The sequence below is a fragment of the Diadema antillarum genome, unplaced genomic scaffold, assembly GCF_040938485.1.
Source record: "Diadema antillarum isolate AM-2024a unplaced genomic scaffold, OU_Dant_1.0 seq00000442_RagTag, whole genome shotgun sequence".
Classification (NCBI taxonomy): domain Eukaryota; kingdom Metazoa; phylum Echinodermata; class Echinoidea; order Diadematoida; family Diadematidae; genus Diadema; species Diadema antillarum.
This window is the reverse complement of record NW_027271417.1, coordinates 2,039,090-2,057,374: the sequence shown is the minus strand read 5'-3', so window position 1 is coordinate 2,057,374 and position 18,285 is coordinate 2,039,090. Positions and strand designations below refer to the sequence as shown.

Below are 18,285 nucleotides of genomic sequence, written 5' to 3'. Positions count from 1 at the left end.
CTTTGACAACCACCTTACAATCCCCTAACCAAATTAAAAGAAAACTGTCATTTTCATGCATATATAAATACCATGGTTGGCGGGTTTTGACAAAAACTGAATATAATGACACACAGAAGCGTTTGATATTACTTCATGACTTCACACAGTAAAGGCATAATTTACAACTTGCAGATGAAACAAAAACTCAGCATTAGTGCTTTAAAATAATTCTAAAATGAGAATTAGGGATAGAAACAACCAATGTAAGAATTTCAACCAGTATAATCAATGTTAAGTACTGTTAAATATTCAAAAAGTGAACAATAGTTATAATAGTAATGTTTCCAGACTAAACCGTATACAGTTATGGTTTAATGAGAAAAATAGTGATATCTCCTCATATTTTAAGCTTTATCACAAACATGTTATATGGTATGATGGTTTTTTTTTTTATACAACCGACCTAGACATATGCATCAAAAGTGAACCTGAACATTTTTTAAATCACTGCTCCCAAAGGTAAACAGAACCTTAAGGTCATAACCACCCTAGTATCTCACCAAAAGCAGTAAATCACTTTATTTTTCACATTTTCTGAATAGTCCCATAAGTTTTACTTTAGAACTTGGGCTCACAGGTCTAAAACAAATAACATACCACAGAATTCTACATGTGGTCATAGATGAACTACGGATGATGAAATGAAGCATACTTCAATCCTTCTACAAGAATATTCTTCCTATCTCACCATGGTCTGTTGCAAAGCAGTCAATGATGTCCAAGTTATCCCACAGTGCCTGTTGATCATCAGCTGTCACCAGGCAGGGCCTAACCTGACCCCTGTCTTGACCAATGACCTCTAGGTCATCTTCAGTCAAGAAGAGATGGTGAGGGGTCACTTCACAGGTCACCTGCATGCCAGACTCTTTAGCCATGCGAATCACTTCAATCTGCGTTTAAGGATGGAAGAGTGGTCAACAGTTGTCTAACTCTAACATGAAAGACATGATTTGATGGCAGAGTAACACATCAAACTTAACCATCAAAATATATCCTACACATCAGCAGATTTACACTTGAAAAAAGACAAGATGTACATATTCTTGTCAACCTCATCATCTCCTTTTTGCTACTGTTTGCACTAATGAAATATACATGCTCTAATCCTGGACACAAACTGAATGAAGACTCACAGAGGACCACATCCTCAGAGGGTTTGGCAAACAGAAAATATTAAGTGTCATATGATGGCATGCTGACCTATCCACAACTTCATCCTTGTGACAATTGCATTTCAGAGTGGACATCACCTGCTGACCACTACCTAGTACAGCTTGATGAGATACAGAGGTACCAGCAGATTATAGTGAACTTAAGCAAGTATCAATATAAAATAAAACAAACTTGTTTCTGTATCAAATCATGGCACTACATATTATGACACTAATTACCAGGATAAGCTTACTAAGACTCTTGAAAAGGTTAGATGGTGAAAAAGAAAAGAAAAGAAAGAAAACAGACTGCCGAGATCTAGATGTTCATTACCACTGTATACCGTCAATGCTCCAACAATGAGCCCAGTCACCTTTTCAGCTAAAAGACATGTATGTAATATATTTATTGCCTTACCTCGTCCCTCCTGGCGACATGTGCAATGTGGACAGGCCTCTGCAGGGAGTTAGCAATGAATAGAATAGCTGCAGTGGTCCTACCCTCAGCATGGCACACAATGGGGAGGTGACGAGGCCAACTCTGCAGATGCTGTTGAAGCAAGAATACAAAAGTTCTCATGAGATTATTCCTTCATTCAACTTACTAATTTCTAGTTTCTTTCTCTTAATGAAATCATGTATAAAATGAAATATTCAAACTGACCAAATATTGTACAAGTGTTATTTTTTGTGGATTATTTTCTACACAATTGGCACCACAGACTCAAATTTGCCAAGAATATTCTAGCAAAACATCACAAAAAGTTGATACTTTGGGGAGGAATAGTCTGGAGTTAACTGAAAAAGTTCTTGTGACATTTTCAGAGCACATAATTGGAGAAAAACTGGCTGAAGTTGGTCAAGACAAGTAAAATGGACTGTCAATGGAGTGTGTTGAACAAGACTATGAAATGAGATGATGTAACAAGCCAAAACTACCTACACATCAAACATACGAAATACAGCGAGTTGCTAAAAATAAAAGACAAACCTCGATCCATGTTGTCACATCATCCAGTCTGAGGGAGGTGAATGTCTCATTCAGGTACATCTTCATCCCCATGGCTGCATTGCCAATGAGTGGCAGTTCATTGCAGTTGTCTGGTCCTGCTCCAACATAGAGGGCATAGTCACATCGCGCTCCAAGCTTGGCGAGCTGTGCCAAATGAAAAATGATTGAAAACTTTCTAGAACAGTGCCAGAATGTCACCTCAAGTAGCCTATAATTATCTATAAATGCATATTAACAACATTTCTAGCAGGATTTCTGATTGTAGATGAGGTTAGTCATAATTTCATCACACTCAATATATTAACACTGGGAATGGGAGTTACCTTGCCCGAATCTTAGGACCATGATAGATGGAAGTGTGGCTACTGTATTCAATAGAAACACAAAGCTTGCATTTTTTCTTGATTTTCCTGGTGATGCTTCTGTACATTTATATAATCACAGAAATTGCCATGCCAAAGCAAGCTTGTTACTCATAAACAAACCTGTATCCAGCAATGAAAACCTCACCTTCTTGATGAGCTGGAATGAGGACATGTCAGTGATTGATGGTGACGTGTTAGGCATGGCTCCAACCAGTGTGATGCCACCAGCCAAGGCAGCTGCTGTACCAGAGGCAAAGTCTTCCTTGTGGGTTGCACCAGGTTCCCTCAGGTGGACATGGACGTCGATGAGGCCTGGCAGGCGTACCATGCGATTAGAGGTCAGACAGTCAATGTGTGTCTTCAGACGAGGGGCACCTCCAATACGACGCAGAGCCTTTACACAGTACACACAAAGGGTTCTTAATTTCAGCACAATGTTTTTGTGAGCAGACAAGTCAGGTTTGGAGCCCTAGGATATTACTTGTACTTCACAACAATAGTACATTATGTACACAGGGTTAAAAGTTAATCTGCTTTGGTTGTTGCAAGCCCTGCAGCTACATGGGATGTTATTCACTATGAAATGTGTCTCATGAGGTATGCTGTAAAATATCTATTCTCTATAATACAATGCTATCGCTGAGAACATTTTGAATCTTGTTTCACAATATTTGTGCCACTTTGAAAACTACTTCCCTGCCTCGGGTGTCATTGACACTGGTATCCAGGCCTTGAATTCATTGATAATATCAGGACTTAGAAAGTTCAAATACGAGTCACTCTCACTTTTTACCTGGGCAAGTTTGACTCACCTCGACAAACATCTTAGCCTTCTTAACATCAGTGATGAGGGGGATTTCCTTGTCGATGGCCATACGTCGGGTGCGGTAACCACGGGTGATGAAAGAGGATGCCCTGCGTGCCCCACTGTTCCTCATTGGAAGGTTGATGACCATGTCAAAGTGTTTCTCAGCCAGGTAATCCAACATGCTGAGAGGCTCGTTGCCGTTGGCACGTTTCTGCTCTCCATTCTCCTCCTCAAAGGGCCAGTCCACAGGTTGGATCTGGAAGAAGAATGTCAAGACAATGACTATCATTCTTGTCATAATAATAATAATAATAGCTGGTTTTTATATAGCGCATTTCACACACTTCAGGGTTTTCAATGCGCTTTACAGACTATTATTACCCCGGTCACTGGATACATTATTTCCAACCAGCACTAACAGTGCTCATTCTCCACTCCCTGGGGAGCATTCCAGCCTGTCGCAGCCATTTTATACAGGCGCGCACATGCTGATCAACCAACATAAGCTTTCTCATCCTACCGGGTACCCATTTATACTCCTGGGTGGAGAGCAGCAATGTGGATAAAGTGCCTTGCTGAAGGGCAAACGTGTCGGGCTTGGCATGGGCTCGAACCCACGAACCATACCACGCTCATGTCGTTCACAGACGAGCGCTCTTATCCACTCAGCCACGACACCTCCACAACATCATGGTTCGAAGGAGAGCATTTGACTGTAAAGCACCAAAACTGTGGAATAAGTTACCATTCAAATCAGGAAATCCTCAACTGTAGCGGTCTTTAAATCAAGGCTCATTTTTTTTTTTTTTTTAAAACTGTTCAGTATTTTCAAACATTTCAGGAGCCATTGCAGCACAGAATATATGTACATACTAGGTTCTGAGCTTTATAGATTAATATCATCATTTTAAGTAAGTCTATTTATGTGGGTAAATACTTTTGGTAACATGTCTTGTAAGTTTGTGACCAAATGCACAAAATATAACTAAATACATTTTATCAACAAGGTTTCTAGGCCGCGACCATAGGCCCTAACTGACAAAAATATGTTTATTTTCAGTATTAGATGAGATTCCTGGATTTATTAACAACTTCTATTCCAATGTAATTATTCATCAATAAAAACTTAGGGAGAATTGAACATTGTACAGTGGAAACAACACACAAGGGTAAGTCTGACTGGAATGACTCTTGCACAATGACTGTCAAGTTTTTCACTCTTATCATGTCTAGTTACCAGTAAATTATTCTTACCTTAATTCCATGTTCATTGTAGAAGTCGGCTGTTCCCATGCTTGCATAGAGTTTGTAGTTCATGTTTGCAAGGGTACGCACAGCATTGAGGAGTTCCATCTTGCCCTGAGCATAATAAATTGAGTGGCATAGAAATAGTTTTGCCAGTCGAAATCAACAATCCTTCTCGAGAAATCATGATGCTAGATATGATGGAACATGATAATGTTCTACATCATTCCAAGTTTGGGAGCATAACATGAATGGGAAAGTGTGTTTTTAGCAGTTTTTCTACAACCCTTTTTGGGGGGAGAGTAAAATGATCAAGTATGTCTTAGAAGCCCCTTTTCATTTTTTGAAAATCCCTGGATAATGGCTTTGAAATTGGCATTAATCATGGACAGAATGTGTTAATAGAGCATGCTCAATTTCAGCTTAATCTAATAATCCCTTCATTGTTGTTGCTCTAGTGGTTTACATTCTGTGTTTTGTCCCTTTCATCGCACTGCTAGCATGGCTTGGTAAAGATTAAGTGCTTGAATAGACCCTGAACTTCAGAGCCTCTTTTTTCAATTCACACTTTTCAAGAGTGCGTGCTTTCTTTCCAATATTCAGATAGGTTAGGGGAGTCCATTTGAATTGAGTTATACATTATTCTAAAACTTCAGAATCTTAACTAAAAATCCATGTCTTGTGACTTTTTGCTGGTTTTGTGATGCAGGGTCACATTGGACTAAAATTCAAGAGCCTGGGGTGGTATTCTGAAAATCTTCCTAAGTTTCTTCCTAAGTTTCTTCCTAAGTCAGAAACTTAGGAAGTGCCTAGGAAAGACAAAATTGGTATTCTGAAATTTCTTCTGGGCACTTCTTAATGCAAATTAGGCCATCCTTATCCCAGACCACGTCCTTTCCTAAGCCAATACGAAATGCCGTATCATAAGGAACTAACCAATGACAATCGCATATTACTATGACGTAGGGTCAAATACACGAGTGCGCGGCATGTCTCCTTTCTCATGCTCATTTCGCGCATCAAAGTACATGTGCGTGCAATAACTGACAAGAGCGCCTATCACGATGCTTGCAGTTTGCTATTCTTAACAACGTACTTAGGACAGGGGTGGAGCTTTCCTAAATATTTTCCTGAAATTCTTTCCTAAGTGCATTCTAGAATACCAACTTCTTCCTAAGTCAGAAATTTGCATATTCCCACCCCCATCCTAAGTTTCTTCCTAAGTCTACTTAGGAAGAAACTTAGGAAGATTTTCAGAATACCACTTAGGAAAAAATCTTGACTTAGGAAAAAATTTCTTTCTAGGAAGGATTTCAGAATACCACCCCTGGTCTGTAAAGTTTAGATCATAAAGAAAAAACAAATATCAGATTGAATAGAAAGAAAGAAAGCCCAATGAATCAAAGAAATTTTTGGACTAGGTTGTCACATGGTCCTATGAGGCAGGCAAGATTGAACCTACTTTGTAGCTGCCAATGGAGAGGAGGATGTTGTTCTTGGGAATCCTGAAGCCAGTGCTGATCATTGCCTTGAGGTAGGCCTCATAGCGGTCCTCACCGAAGCACGCCACCTCACCTGTACTGGCCATCTCTACTCCTAGGAGCATATCAGCACCAGCCAGACGGGAGAATGAGAACTGGGGCACCTGGAAAGAAGATTAATGACAAGAGAAATGGTGAGAACACAGTATCTTTCATACTTCTGAGCAGGTGAATGATATATATATATATATATATATATAGACGATGAAGACAAACAAGTTGACATAATGCATTAGAATCCAACTTCATTTATTTGTAAACCAAATTTTCGACCCTTGCACAGATCTTCCTCAGGGTAACAGTGCAAGATCCGTGCAAGGGTCGAAAATTTGGTTTACAAATAAATGAAGTTGGATTCTAATGCATTATGTCAACTTGTTTGTCTTCATCGTCTTCATGCTCTTATTCCAACACGCGGATAATAATACCATTATATATATATATATATATATACATAATGTCACAATGGAGGAATGCATTAAATGCCAATTGCCTTGATTTTAATTCAAAATCCAAATTTTCGGAGGCCTCCCCCTTCGTCAGGGATGAAAGTGCTCATGAATTTTCATCCCTGACGAAGGGGGAGGCCTTCGAAAATTCAGATTTTGAATTAAAATCAAGGCAATTGGCATTTAATGCATTCCTCTATTGTGACATTATCATTGCTATTTCTAGTACTGCCAATACACGGAGCAATTACAATATATATATATATATATATATTAGCTCACCTACAAACTCTTTCTTTGAATCAAATTACACAATGTCTTCTAAATCGTGACATTCCAATTTACCATTACAGAAACCTCATTTAATGTTTCACATAGCGTTGAATGAAAAAAAACTATTAATATCAGAAGCCAGCTTTGTAGTGAAATATTATTGATACTCCGTGCACACTCAGAATACAAATAACAACGATACTGCCAATAGTTTTTATTAGGTAGAAAAGCCAGATTCTGATATAATAGAATAAAAGTATGGTTAGTTGTATAAGCCACGATACTGCGTGATAGACAGCTGTTATTGTCTCAACGTCAGTGACAGCTCACCTTCACTCCAACTCTGCCATTGCCAGGCAACTTCCCAACAGTCTCAGTTGGCTCACCAATGATGACCTTAGTAGCCAGAGCTATGAAGTCAACTCCCAAGGTCTTGGAGACGAAGGGGAAGGAGCGGGAAACACGCAGGTTGCATTCTATCACCTTCAGTTGATTGTCCTGAAGCAAAGAATCCACAATGACAAAAAGGGTAAAAGATGCCTAGAGACAAACAGTTCCTTGGTTCAACAATGGAGTAATATCAAACAAATCAAGCTAGTTCCATTCAAGAAGAATGACTACAAAAATTGTTATTATCCATGATTATTATCTGTTATTATCTGTCATCACCAATATGAAACATATTACAAGCCAGCTGCAATAAGGAAAGCAAATATTCTTCTTCATAAATCTGTATGCCACATCAAACTTGTCCTCATCAAAAAATTGCTTTCATTTCACTATTCATAATTCAATGACATGCTCTGTCAAGCATCCTTCCCATGTAAGATGTATGTTGCAAAGATATTGCCTACCATGAAAAGTTCAATTCAGGAACCGATTTTCTGCTACATGAAGCATTTACAACTTTGAGAGCCATGGGAGAGAAGTCTGACCAGTTCCTTCCTGCTAGCTGTGGATAGAGAGCTATATGGGCCTCACCTTGGCAATAAGCTGAAGGTTGTATGGTCCATTAACCTCCAGACTGAGTCCTATAGCTGCTGTGATGGAGTAGATCTTATCCACAGTCTCCTGGTTCAGGTCCTGAGGAGGAGTCACCAGGGTCGCATCTCCAGAATGCACACCAGCATTCTCTACATGCTCAGAGATCGCTATGGCAACAATGTGGCCATCCTTGGCGACAGCATCAACATCTATTTCCTGTAAATTGATAAATATGACCATGTGATACCATACAGCCATTTGACAGCCACATGAATCAATCTGACAGAGTGAATGTGAACAGAAGATGCCCCTTATCAATCCCATACTTGATACAGTCAAATATTTATGTCTTTGAGCATTTCCTTGTGAATGTATGAGGTTAACTCTTTTCTCCTCCTGTAAGGCAACTTCATAGTAAAAGAAGAGTGCACTGCTTTGTATATTAATCTATTCTGTTGTTCATGCATCATCATCTCAGTCAGTTTAGTGGATCAAACAAAGGTTAAAAGAAGCCTAGACTTTGTACTGATCACTTGTTTGTATACCTATTGATACAATTGTACATATATCCTAAGACCATGCTTCTCAATCTTTTTCAACCCAATGCCCACTTTGGCTCCTACAATTTTCTTGAGGCCCAGTTAGATCAAATATTAATCTTTTTTTCATCTAATTTCTGGCCAACATCACAGCCCACCTACGAGAGTGGCCAAATGGTTGAGAAGCAGTGTCCTATAAAGACATATTAACAGTCAAGCTATAGGAGACTTTCTGTGCATAGATACCTCGTACAACAAGAGAGAACTAAGTCCTGCAGATGACCAAAATATAAAATTTGGTTTGGGCATCATGTGTAAAGAAGGTGTACAAACATCTACACATAAGCTTCTGCCATTAAACATGTATTGACTTTTCCATTCAGCTTCATTATGGCTCCTTATGATGATTATGAACCATGTAAAAAATGTATTCTCATTGTGACAACAGCTAGAGGTGTCACATAGTATATCAATGCAATGTACGCAAAGCTTTTACAATGGATGGCATGAACATCATATTTGACAAGATACACTGGTGAAATAAGACTGAAGTAGGAAACATAACAAGACTGATAGGAGGAGACTAAAGTAAGGATGACTCACAAACCTTTGCCTCCTGGATGAACTTGGAGATGACGACAGGGTGTTCCTTGCTAAGGGCCACAGCACTGCTCAGGAAGGCCTCAAGGTCACTGTGGGTGTGGGCCACATTCATGGCGGCTCCACTCAGCACGTAGGATGGGCGCACCAGACATGGGTAGCTGACCCTATCACAGAAGTCTTTGGCTGCCTGAGTGCCCCGAGTGAAGGATTAGGAAAATCAAATCAATTTGAGCTGAAGTTACCAGACAGCGACTGAGAACTACATCTGACAAGATATTATAAGGTTGAGGACTCAAAACTGTTAATGAAGAGGACTTGACAAGGTCTTCTGTAACAACATATATTCACATATGTCACACATAATCAGGGGCAAATACAAATTACAACGTATCTCAGTGGTCCAGGAGCCTTTAGAAAAGCATCTGGTAGGACTGCTCTCCTGGAGTGGGAAGTGGTGTGTATGTAGTTTGCAGATTCAAAGCATTTCTTTTAACCATGATGAGCATGTATTCATTTTTACAGGAAGAAAGAAATGGACCAGTTTTGAGTTTAAAACTATTGAGGACAACTGGATGGACTGACAATAAAATGGCCACAATGCATGAACAATGCTGCATCCTACGCAAACACTGATGTATCAGCGTTGGGCCAACCATGGTTATTTCTCTACTTACAGATTCAGGCCAAATCTCAGCAACTACTGGGCCACACACTTTTAAGAATATCTAATATACATTTCATGCAACATTAAATGCTAAAACAGCAGGAAAAGGGTGGATAGCTTCTGAAATAGGTCGTAAGTATTAAACAAATTTCACACTTTTTTCTCTGCATTGCAAGCCAATCCTACTCTGTGTAGATGTTTGACATCCACTCATCTCTCACCTTGATGTCAGTGAGCTCCTTCCACTGGGGCTGGTTGAGTCCAATCTGGTCCAGCATACGGGAGAACTTGAAACGATTCTCAGCGTTGTCAATGGACTCGGGGGAAGTACCCAAGATGCGACACTGGGAACAGATGAGAGGAACATATCACTGTGATGCCTGTTACTTTCTATTGTACATGCACTGCTGGGGCAATTCATCTCTTTGAAAACCTAGTGGGTATTCAAGGTCACATTTTGATCTGTCGGGAACATTACAGTTAACTGAAAAAGTAACTTATCTCAAGTGGCACATGTGCTAAATTAGTCTGTACAAATGACATTATATTGCAACTAAATTGTCAGCTTTAGAAAACATATAGATGCATGCTACATTTGCATGCAGGCATCCTAAAATAATTAAAGAAATTCATATCTATGCAAACAGAATTGTTCATAGCTGCACAAGTGCATCCCTAGTATAACATCTGACACCAGGGGGAATGTCTTGGCTGACTGTAAGTTCATCACATCATTGTACATGCACACAACCATGTGATCTAAATGTCAGGCTAGAAGAGAGTGGTATCCTGAGGGGGTCTCCCTTGCACCCTTCAACTTACCTGCTGCCTGTGCAGTGCCATGGCAATGTTGTTGGGCAGCTGGCCTCCCATGGAGAGTACGATGCCACTAGGCTGCTCCTGCTCATAGATGTCCATCACAGTCTCAAATGAGATCTCATCAAAGTAGAGACGGTCACACATGTCGTAGTCTGTGCTCACAGTCTCTGGGTTGTAGTTCACCATGATGGTTTTACGTCCATTCTACAGGAATTGTTTCAAGAGATGATATTTCTCTTTTAGTAATACTGCAACCCCTCAATGGGGGGAGGGGGGATTGAACACCCCATTAAACGCATTTCACTAGAAAAAAAATCCAAAGTAATATTAAGGGCTTTTTACACTTGTAAATTTTTGCTTAGTCCCGTACCAACGGTGGGGCTAAGGGGGGCCTTAGCCCCACCGTTGGTACGGGACTATCCTTAGTCCACTTTCTGTTTACACTCGTTTTTGCCAAAGTGGGCTAGCCCCACCGATAATCCCTTACTATCTGGCCCTGCAAAATAGCAGGGTTAGCACCACAATTGCGGTGCCAAGCAAGTGAGTGTAAACAGAACGAAAAAATAATCCTGGGCTAAGCGACGGAGACGAAGTCCGACCCTCACTGACCAATCAGAAACGAGGTAATCAAGTGCTGCCGGTGCGTGCGTGTACGTGTACAGTACACAGCGTAATCATGAATATTCACGTGGCTTGGAAAGTACCGGACTAAGAAATATGAGTGTAAAAAGGTCAGTTTTCTCCTTAGCCCCGGACAATAGATAGTACGAGACTAATTGGCCAGTGTAAAAAGCTGAAAAAATTGGTACGGGACTAACGATAGTCCTGGGTCAGAGAAAGTCCGGGGTTAAGACACACAAGTGTAAAAAGGGCTAAACATGCCCATCTGAGAGTGAAGATATTGTGCCTATACTGAGGATTACAGGCAAATTGCTGTACAGAAAAAAAGAAATATCTAATGAGGTCTAACATTGCAAGGAAATGTATTATAATTAGTGAAAATGTTACGTTGAGACAAGGCAAAGTGAGAGATCGAGAGAAGACAACTTGAAACATGCAACATCATAGCTTTCATTTTTTAATGTATCTTGTCCCAACTGTTGTGTGAAGATAAAGGAGAGGAAAGACTGACCTTCCGAAGCTCATTGATGCACCTGACAGCACACCAGTCAAACTCTACACTGCTACCAATACGGTAGACACCTGACCCAATCACCATGACATGATCCCCAGGGAAGTCCAGGTCATGGCTCTTGCCATTGTAGGTCAGGTAGAGGTAGTTTGTGCTGGCAGGCCACTCAGCTGCCACTGTGTCAATCCGTTTGATGAACGGGTGAAGGCCGTAATTCTGCCGCAGAGTGCGCACCGCCAGTTCCGTGCTGCAAAGATAACAGAAGTTTAATAAATGACATGTAGCTTCTCTTTCATGATGTATTGTAGTAATCTAGTTATTTGTGAGGATCATCCGAAGACCACTTACCATTAAGCATTACTTCAAAACTTTGTCAGCAACAAACCTTAACCAGTGAAGACTAACATGGTTGGAAACTGATCAAAGCTTTGCTCACAGGTAATCATCACAACTCCTAACATTTGTACATGCTGATGGCATAAAACTCCTGTAATATTAATTGCCAATCCTTTCAAATTATGTTTGAAGTCCTATTTGAAGGACCATTATATCTAAGTAGGCAAAAAAAGAAAAAGAAAGAAGAAGAAATGACACAGAATTCTCAGAAAGGTGATGTTATCAATAAAACAATACCACTTCATGTGACTGCACATCATGTATCTGTAACACTGATGAATGGATCATATAGCACATAGGGGCAATTCCGCAGTTAGGTGGACATGACATGGATAAAAGAAATGTGCCTCATTATCTTACTCTTTAATTTCCGTATCAACTAATGCTATGGATGTTCACCAATCATTCAGGTCTTTCAAATTCAGTAGATTATATTTTTCATATTTATCGGTTTTGCAAGATCTAAAACCATCATTTAAAATGTACATGTGGGACTGGGGACGCTGAAATTCACTTAGGGGCAATTCCACGGTAACTAGGACACAGGTGCCAAAAATTCAAAATGATATTTGTTTCAAACACCATACATTTTCAAACAGTACTTGAGTTGAAGTTTTAAGAATCATTATGTTTTTCAATAAAAGCGGCCATTTTGATTTTCAAAATGGCTTCCAAAATATGCCTATAACTCAATGGTGAAAAGAGTGTATTGTCGCATAACTTACTCTCTGTATATCCACTTTATTAGTACTCTAAACAGCAATCTTTCATATGTATGCAGTAACCAGAGAAGTCTTTCACCACACGATAGAAAAAAAAGCTGGTAGCTTTAAAGAATTTGATAAAAACTGTTAATTACTTTGATAATGATGGATGTAACGTCAGTTACCAAAAACAAGGAATTTTTAAGTTTATTCATCAAAGGAAGTGAGCTGTATGATGTAACTTGGGATTTCTAATGTATGCCCATATGCCTTTATTTTAATACCAGATATAAGGATACTTGGCATACTGGAGAGTCAAAATGAACACTACAAGATGTGTAACGTCAGTTACCGAAACGTCATACACGAGTATGTAACGTCAGTTACCATGACAGTAATTATAACTGAGGCAAATTTTTTGACTTTTGGCCATTTCAATACATCTGGGAAGTCAACTTACAACAAAGAGCAGCAATCCCTTTCATAGGAAATGATGTCATTACCATGGTATGTCCATGGATATTTTTTTTTAATTTGATTTTATTTCTAAATTCATTTATTCATTCATTTACCATGATTATCTTTTTTTTTTTTTTTTTGGGGGGGGGGGGGGGGGGGCTTGAGCTTTCGATTTTTGATTCAGCACAAGTTTAAGGTTAAATCATCTGGAAGTTTAGTTTGCCACATACAGTATATGCACTCAAATTAGTACATTCCCAGTCCTACGGGATGATAAAGCTACCAAAGTTTGTAGGCCTAATCAATGACATGATTACATGTTAACCACATTTTCTATTAAAAAAAAAAAAACAAACAAACAAACTTCTGCACAGCTGTATACCAACAGTTTAACAATCTTCACCAATGTTTGCTTTTGCTGGCATTTTTTTTTTCAGGAAGCTTAGTCAAGTTTCTACACCTCAAGGCAAATGCACAAACAGATATTTCTTCTCTTGCACTTAAATGTGTGGTGTAGTTAACATGGCTCATCTTGTGTTATGGTACGTAAGGCATGTACTCATTATTGTTTGAAACTTAAAACTGATGTTGCTCAAAGTGAGAGAGGATTCTATAGGGTTTTAAAAAATTGTTCATACAGTGTGTATTTGTTGATTACTTTATTCTATTCATGCAGGGACATTTTGTAATACAACACATGATAATTATGAACAGGAAGAGTTTTTTATCGGATTGAATTTAGTATTCTTTCGTTGCAAAGTCCGATTTCTTGGTATCTCGAATGTATTTGCAAGCCGTGATATATCAGTGAAAAGGAAAAGAAAAACAGTTAAATTACTTCAAGCTAGGAATAAAACAATAATGCTCTTTTGACCAAAAAAGCATTTATTTTTCTTCTTCACAGAGAAATATTAAAAGTGCGACACTTTTCATTTAAATCAATTGATGATGGAGATCATCAGGGGTTAAATAAAGAAAAGAAGGAGAAATACATCACAATAGATTTCATACATATTTATGCATATTTATGAGTTGATACATGTTTTTTTCCCCATGACCTGGAAGATATTTTGATATTTTTTTCAAGCACAAAAATATCCATGTTTTGTGTAGTACTACAAGGTATTATGGGTGGAGCACTCTATGTAGATAAAAACTTTCCTGTTCATTAAAAAACAAACAAACAAACAAACAAACAAAAAAGCCCTTAGTCATGTCAATATATTTATACTTGGGACTGCTTAATCTATTAATGGCTCTGTGTAATCATAAATGTTGAAGAAAAAATAAAATCTTCAGACAAATGTCAAGAAATATCCTCTTGTGCATTTACATTATTTTTGCCCAACTGTGCTATGGCATGGGGGGGGGGGGGGGGGTGCCCCCTAAGGGCCTACCCAATATCATTTGTGTCTTTAGATTTTGTTTTAATTTGTTGCTGTAGTTGCCTGGGATTGTCACTGGTACATTGCAGCAGTGTGATAACCTGTTAAATAAATTAGTTCTCTGTAAACCCCACGGCAAAGTATGTGTAACGTCAGTTACGTAACGTCAGTTACTGACATGTTTACCTTTAAGTTTTCATAGAACACAAAGAAAATGGACTACTGTTTCATTTCATTGTGTATTTACAATGTATGACTGATGAACCAAGGTATGACTCCATATCAACCAAATTATTCTGAATGGTCAGAATTATGAAATATCACATAGCTATTCCCAATCATGATTTTGCATGTGTAAACCCTATGGCAAATGTAAGTGTAACGTCAGTTACGTAACGTCAGTTACCGTCATGCCTTCACTGAAATTGGCATGGTGGTAAAAGGAGACAACTAAAGTGCACATTATTTTGCACACCTGTTCCTAAGAACCTAGGTGTATTGCCATATCAAACACATAAAGGCTAAAAGTCAGGGACATGAGATATTTCCATTTACATCTACACCATAATTTTCTATGTCCTTTTTCTGTAACGTCAGTTACCGACACATTTTCACTTGCTATGTGATAAGAAATGCAGTTTGAGAGAAAAACTTTCCACCTATTTCTTCATTCTCATGAACTTATTCATCAATGCTAATTGCAAGCCCAAGGTGCTTTCATTCACAAAACTACAAGGTAAACAATTTCATGAAAATCCTTACGTGTAACGTCAGTTACCGTGGAATTGCCCTTAGATGCAAATTACAGTGGGTTCCTTTGATGATTTTTCCTCAAAGTTTTGCTAAAGGGTAAAAGATAAATACATTTAAATACATACCACGTACATAACTATCCCACTAGACAATCTAAAGAATTTCATCTTCCCTTAGTTAGAACTGTACACACTCAAAATACATTTGTTTATACCGGACCCAGATTTTGGAATAGCTTAGATAATGATCTAAAAGAATCTGTGAAGTTAATTACATTTAGGTATAAACTCAAAAAATATTTGTTTTCTAAATATACCAGTTAATTCTGTTCAATGAAAAAACCCGTCATGTTTCACTTTTCCTTGAGATTTTGTAGTGTGTCCACAGACCTTTTCCATCCCTCTCCTTTTCCTTCTCTATTCTTCCTTGCTCCTTTTTCCTCGTTCTTCGTTGTCCAGTATCTGTCTGAGTGCATTTCCTCAAATTCTGTTGTTTCTGTGTATTGTGTTATTGTTGTTGTTGTTGTCGTCGTTATGTTTTTTTGTGGCCGATTGCATATCTTCCTTTCAGTTCAATTTTCCTGGCACACCTGGCCCCATAGTGTCTGTGCCACAAATGTGATATGTTATATAGTTTATACGTTTGCATCCTAAAATCCTAGTAAGTATTGTTCATAGTATCAACATCATTATATCAATGAGTAAAATGTACAATAGTATATAGAAGAATTTAAAATGAATATGTCTTATTGGTATAACAAATTGGTGCTGTTGTTGTTTTGTTCCAGTGTTCCACGTTTTACAAGTGTGGCTTTTTTAGTGGAACACTGTTTTCCATCATTGTGATTATTTACTATTTTTGTTGCCATGACAAAGTGCATTGTTTCTTTTTTACGACATCATTCATGTATAATTTATATTGTATTGAAAAAAAAATCCTTTATCGGACGAGTGTAAGAGAAATGAAAAAAAAAATTGTATCACTTTGGATTATGTCAACTTTTTCTTTTCTTTTCTTTGTGATGATGGAAATAAATAAACTATTGAAATTGAAAAAAAAAATACTCCAGAAGTCATGTGACATTTTGACAATTAAAAAAGGGTGAAATGACCTGCCGAATTACTCCGGACAAATGTAACGTTACTAACCGTAACGTTACTAACCATGCTTTTGGGGGTCTAGCTAATAAATTATTGGTTGAACTGCTAAAAAATTTTGCGTGGACATTTGTCATGATGCAATAATTAAAATTAATGCAACATTTTGTTTGAAGTAACTTGAATTTTTGCACACTTTTTGTTACAAGACATTGATTTTTTTGTCATGTCCTTTTTTCGTAACGTTACTAACCAGCCCTTTAAGTTGCCATAACAATTCTAATATTTGTTGGATTGTATTCATTCTTTTCTATATCAAAAACCTGGGAAGGATGAACATGTTTTTAACATGATTTTTCCTTGAAATGAACAAATGGTGATTTAGTAGTAAAAATAAATATCTAAATTTGTTCAAATGTAACGTTACTAACCGCGGAATTGCCCATAGGCAGATGCTCGATAGTCTAGCGGATATGACAATCAGAAGATTGTAGGTTTGCATCAAAGCCAAGTATGCATGCTCATGATTTTTATCATGGCTATTACTTGAAACACTGAATAATTGGTGCATGTTTACTTGGATGAAGGGCAATTTGTTGCAATTAATAGAGTGTAGCCTCACATTTGCGGCCATTCATTACCTGACGATGCACTTGGCGATCTGTCTATCACAGAAGCCCAGCTTCTTGGCCCGGAGGAGAAGGTCCCTGTCTGGTTCACCCTTAGCTGTCTCCAGGGCTGTGGAGCAAGAGATGATGTTTGCAAACTTGTGCAAGAACCATGGGTCAATCCTGGTCAGGTCGTACAGCTTGTCAATGGAGTACCCAGCCTTGAGTGCTGCAGCCACAACATAGATTCGCTCATCTGTAGGGATCTTGAGGACCTGTGAGTAAGGAATCACATAAAGACAACATCTCTCAACAGTCTTTACTGTAACTTCTCATCACCCTCATAAAATAATTACCAAATGCATAATTTTACCAAAATTAGATTTTTGCCAGTCTAATCTGTTGAATGAGATACAGCTAGTGGTATAACCCCCAAATGGTGCAATCTTCCAACTGTTATGAGATGAATCTTTAATCAAAATTGAAAATTTAGAAAACCAACTAAAACTTACTTGTTTCTATCCTTTTTGTCAAAACTGTGAAAAATAACTTGGGTAATTATCTTATAAAGGTGACATTCTGTTTTATTGCCACTTTTTAAACTAGTGCTTATGATCACATAGTCTTGTACATGCCAGCACTACAAACTGAATACCATTTATGTCAAACAATACATTACTGCTGGTCACCCAAAGTAAAATGAAACCTATACATCATATAGTCACTTGTGTATATAACAATAAATTGGAGCAATTTGAGATGCCTTTAATGTCCAAACACAATCCAATATCATTTGACTACGTACAATGTATGGGAATAAGCCTATAGGAGATAATTATTTGTTTGGGGCATGTCAAAGGTGTTGACAGCCATGTTGACAAATTTGGGTAAATGGTTTAACCTGCTGAGGACGGGCTGATTTTGCTACAACACTCATTTCCCATAGACACTTGCCCAAGAATACTTGGGACTCATCCTCAACGGGTTGATACTGAAGATGTCATTTGAATATACATGCACTTGCATTCAGTTGTACAACACATGTTGAACTGAAGCATACCTGAATAAAACATTTCATAATATATTCAAATGTGGTCTGAGCCATATTATCCCTTCTTAGCTTTATTAGGCACTAAGGAAATACACTTCAGAAACACTGCAATTATGATTTTATATAGAACATATGTTGGTTACGATGAATCAATTTGGACATTGCATGGATTGTAGGCATAGTTATTTACAATATCATGGTACTC

The 18,285-nt window shown here is 38.2% G+C and overlaps 1 protein-coding gene across 1 annotated transcript in view; it reads right to left on the bottom strand.

The window, feature by feature from the left end:
• Positions 1 to 18,285, bottom strand: part of LOC139732676 (multifunctional protein CAD-like) — a 61,633-nt gene that overhangs the window by 14,943 nt on the left and 28,405 nt on the right. Inside the window, exons 15-28 of the mRNA XM_071643531.1 lie at positions 17,063 to 17,304; positions 11,628 to 11,874; positions 10,499 to 10,699; positions 9,898 to 10,020; positions 9,017 to 9,199; positions 7,868 to 8,086; positions 7,217 to 7,384; positions 6,086 to 6,268; positions 4,633 to 4,737; positions 3,383 to 3,634; positions 2,716 to 2,964; positions 2,185 to 2,349; positions 1,612 to 1,743; positions 731 to 932 (exon numbers count right to left, since the gene is read on the bottom strand). Of these exons, the coding sequence (XP_071499632.1) occupies positions 731 to 932; positions 1,612 to 1,743; positions 2,185 to 2,349; positions 2,716 to 2,964; positions 3,383 to 3,634; positions 4,633 to 4,737; positions 6,086 to 6,268; positions 7,217 to 7,384; positions 7,868 to 8,086; positions 9,017 to 9,199; positions 9,898 to 10,020; positions 10,499 to 10,699; positions 11,628 to 11,874; positions 17,063 to 17,304 (2,671 nt within the window). The remainder of the gene's footprint in view (positions 1 to 730; positions 933 to 1,611; positions 1,744 to 2,184; positions 2,350 to 2,715; positions 2,965 to 3,382; positions 3,635 to 4,632; positions 4,738 to 6,085; positions 6,269 to 7,216; positions 7,385 to 7,867; positions 8,087 to 9,016; positions 9,200 to 9,897; positions 10,021 to 10,498; positions 10,700 to 11,627; positions 11,875 to 17,062; positions 17,305 to 18,285) is intronic.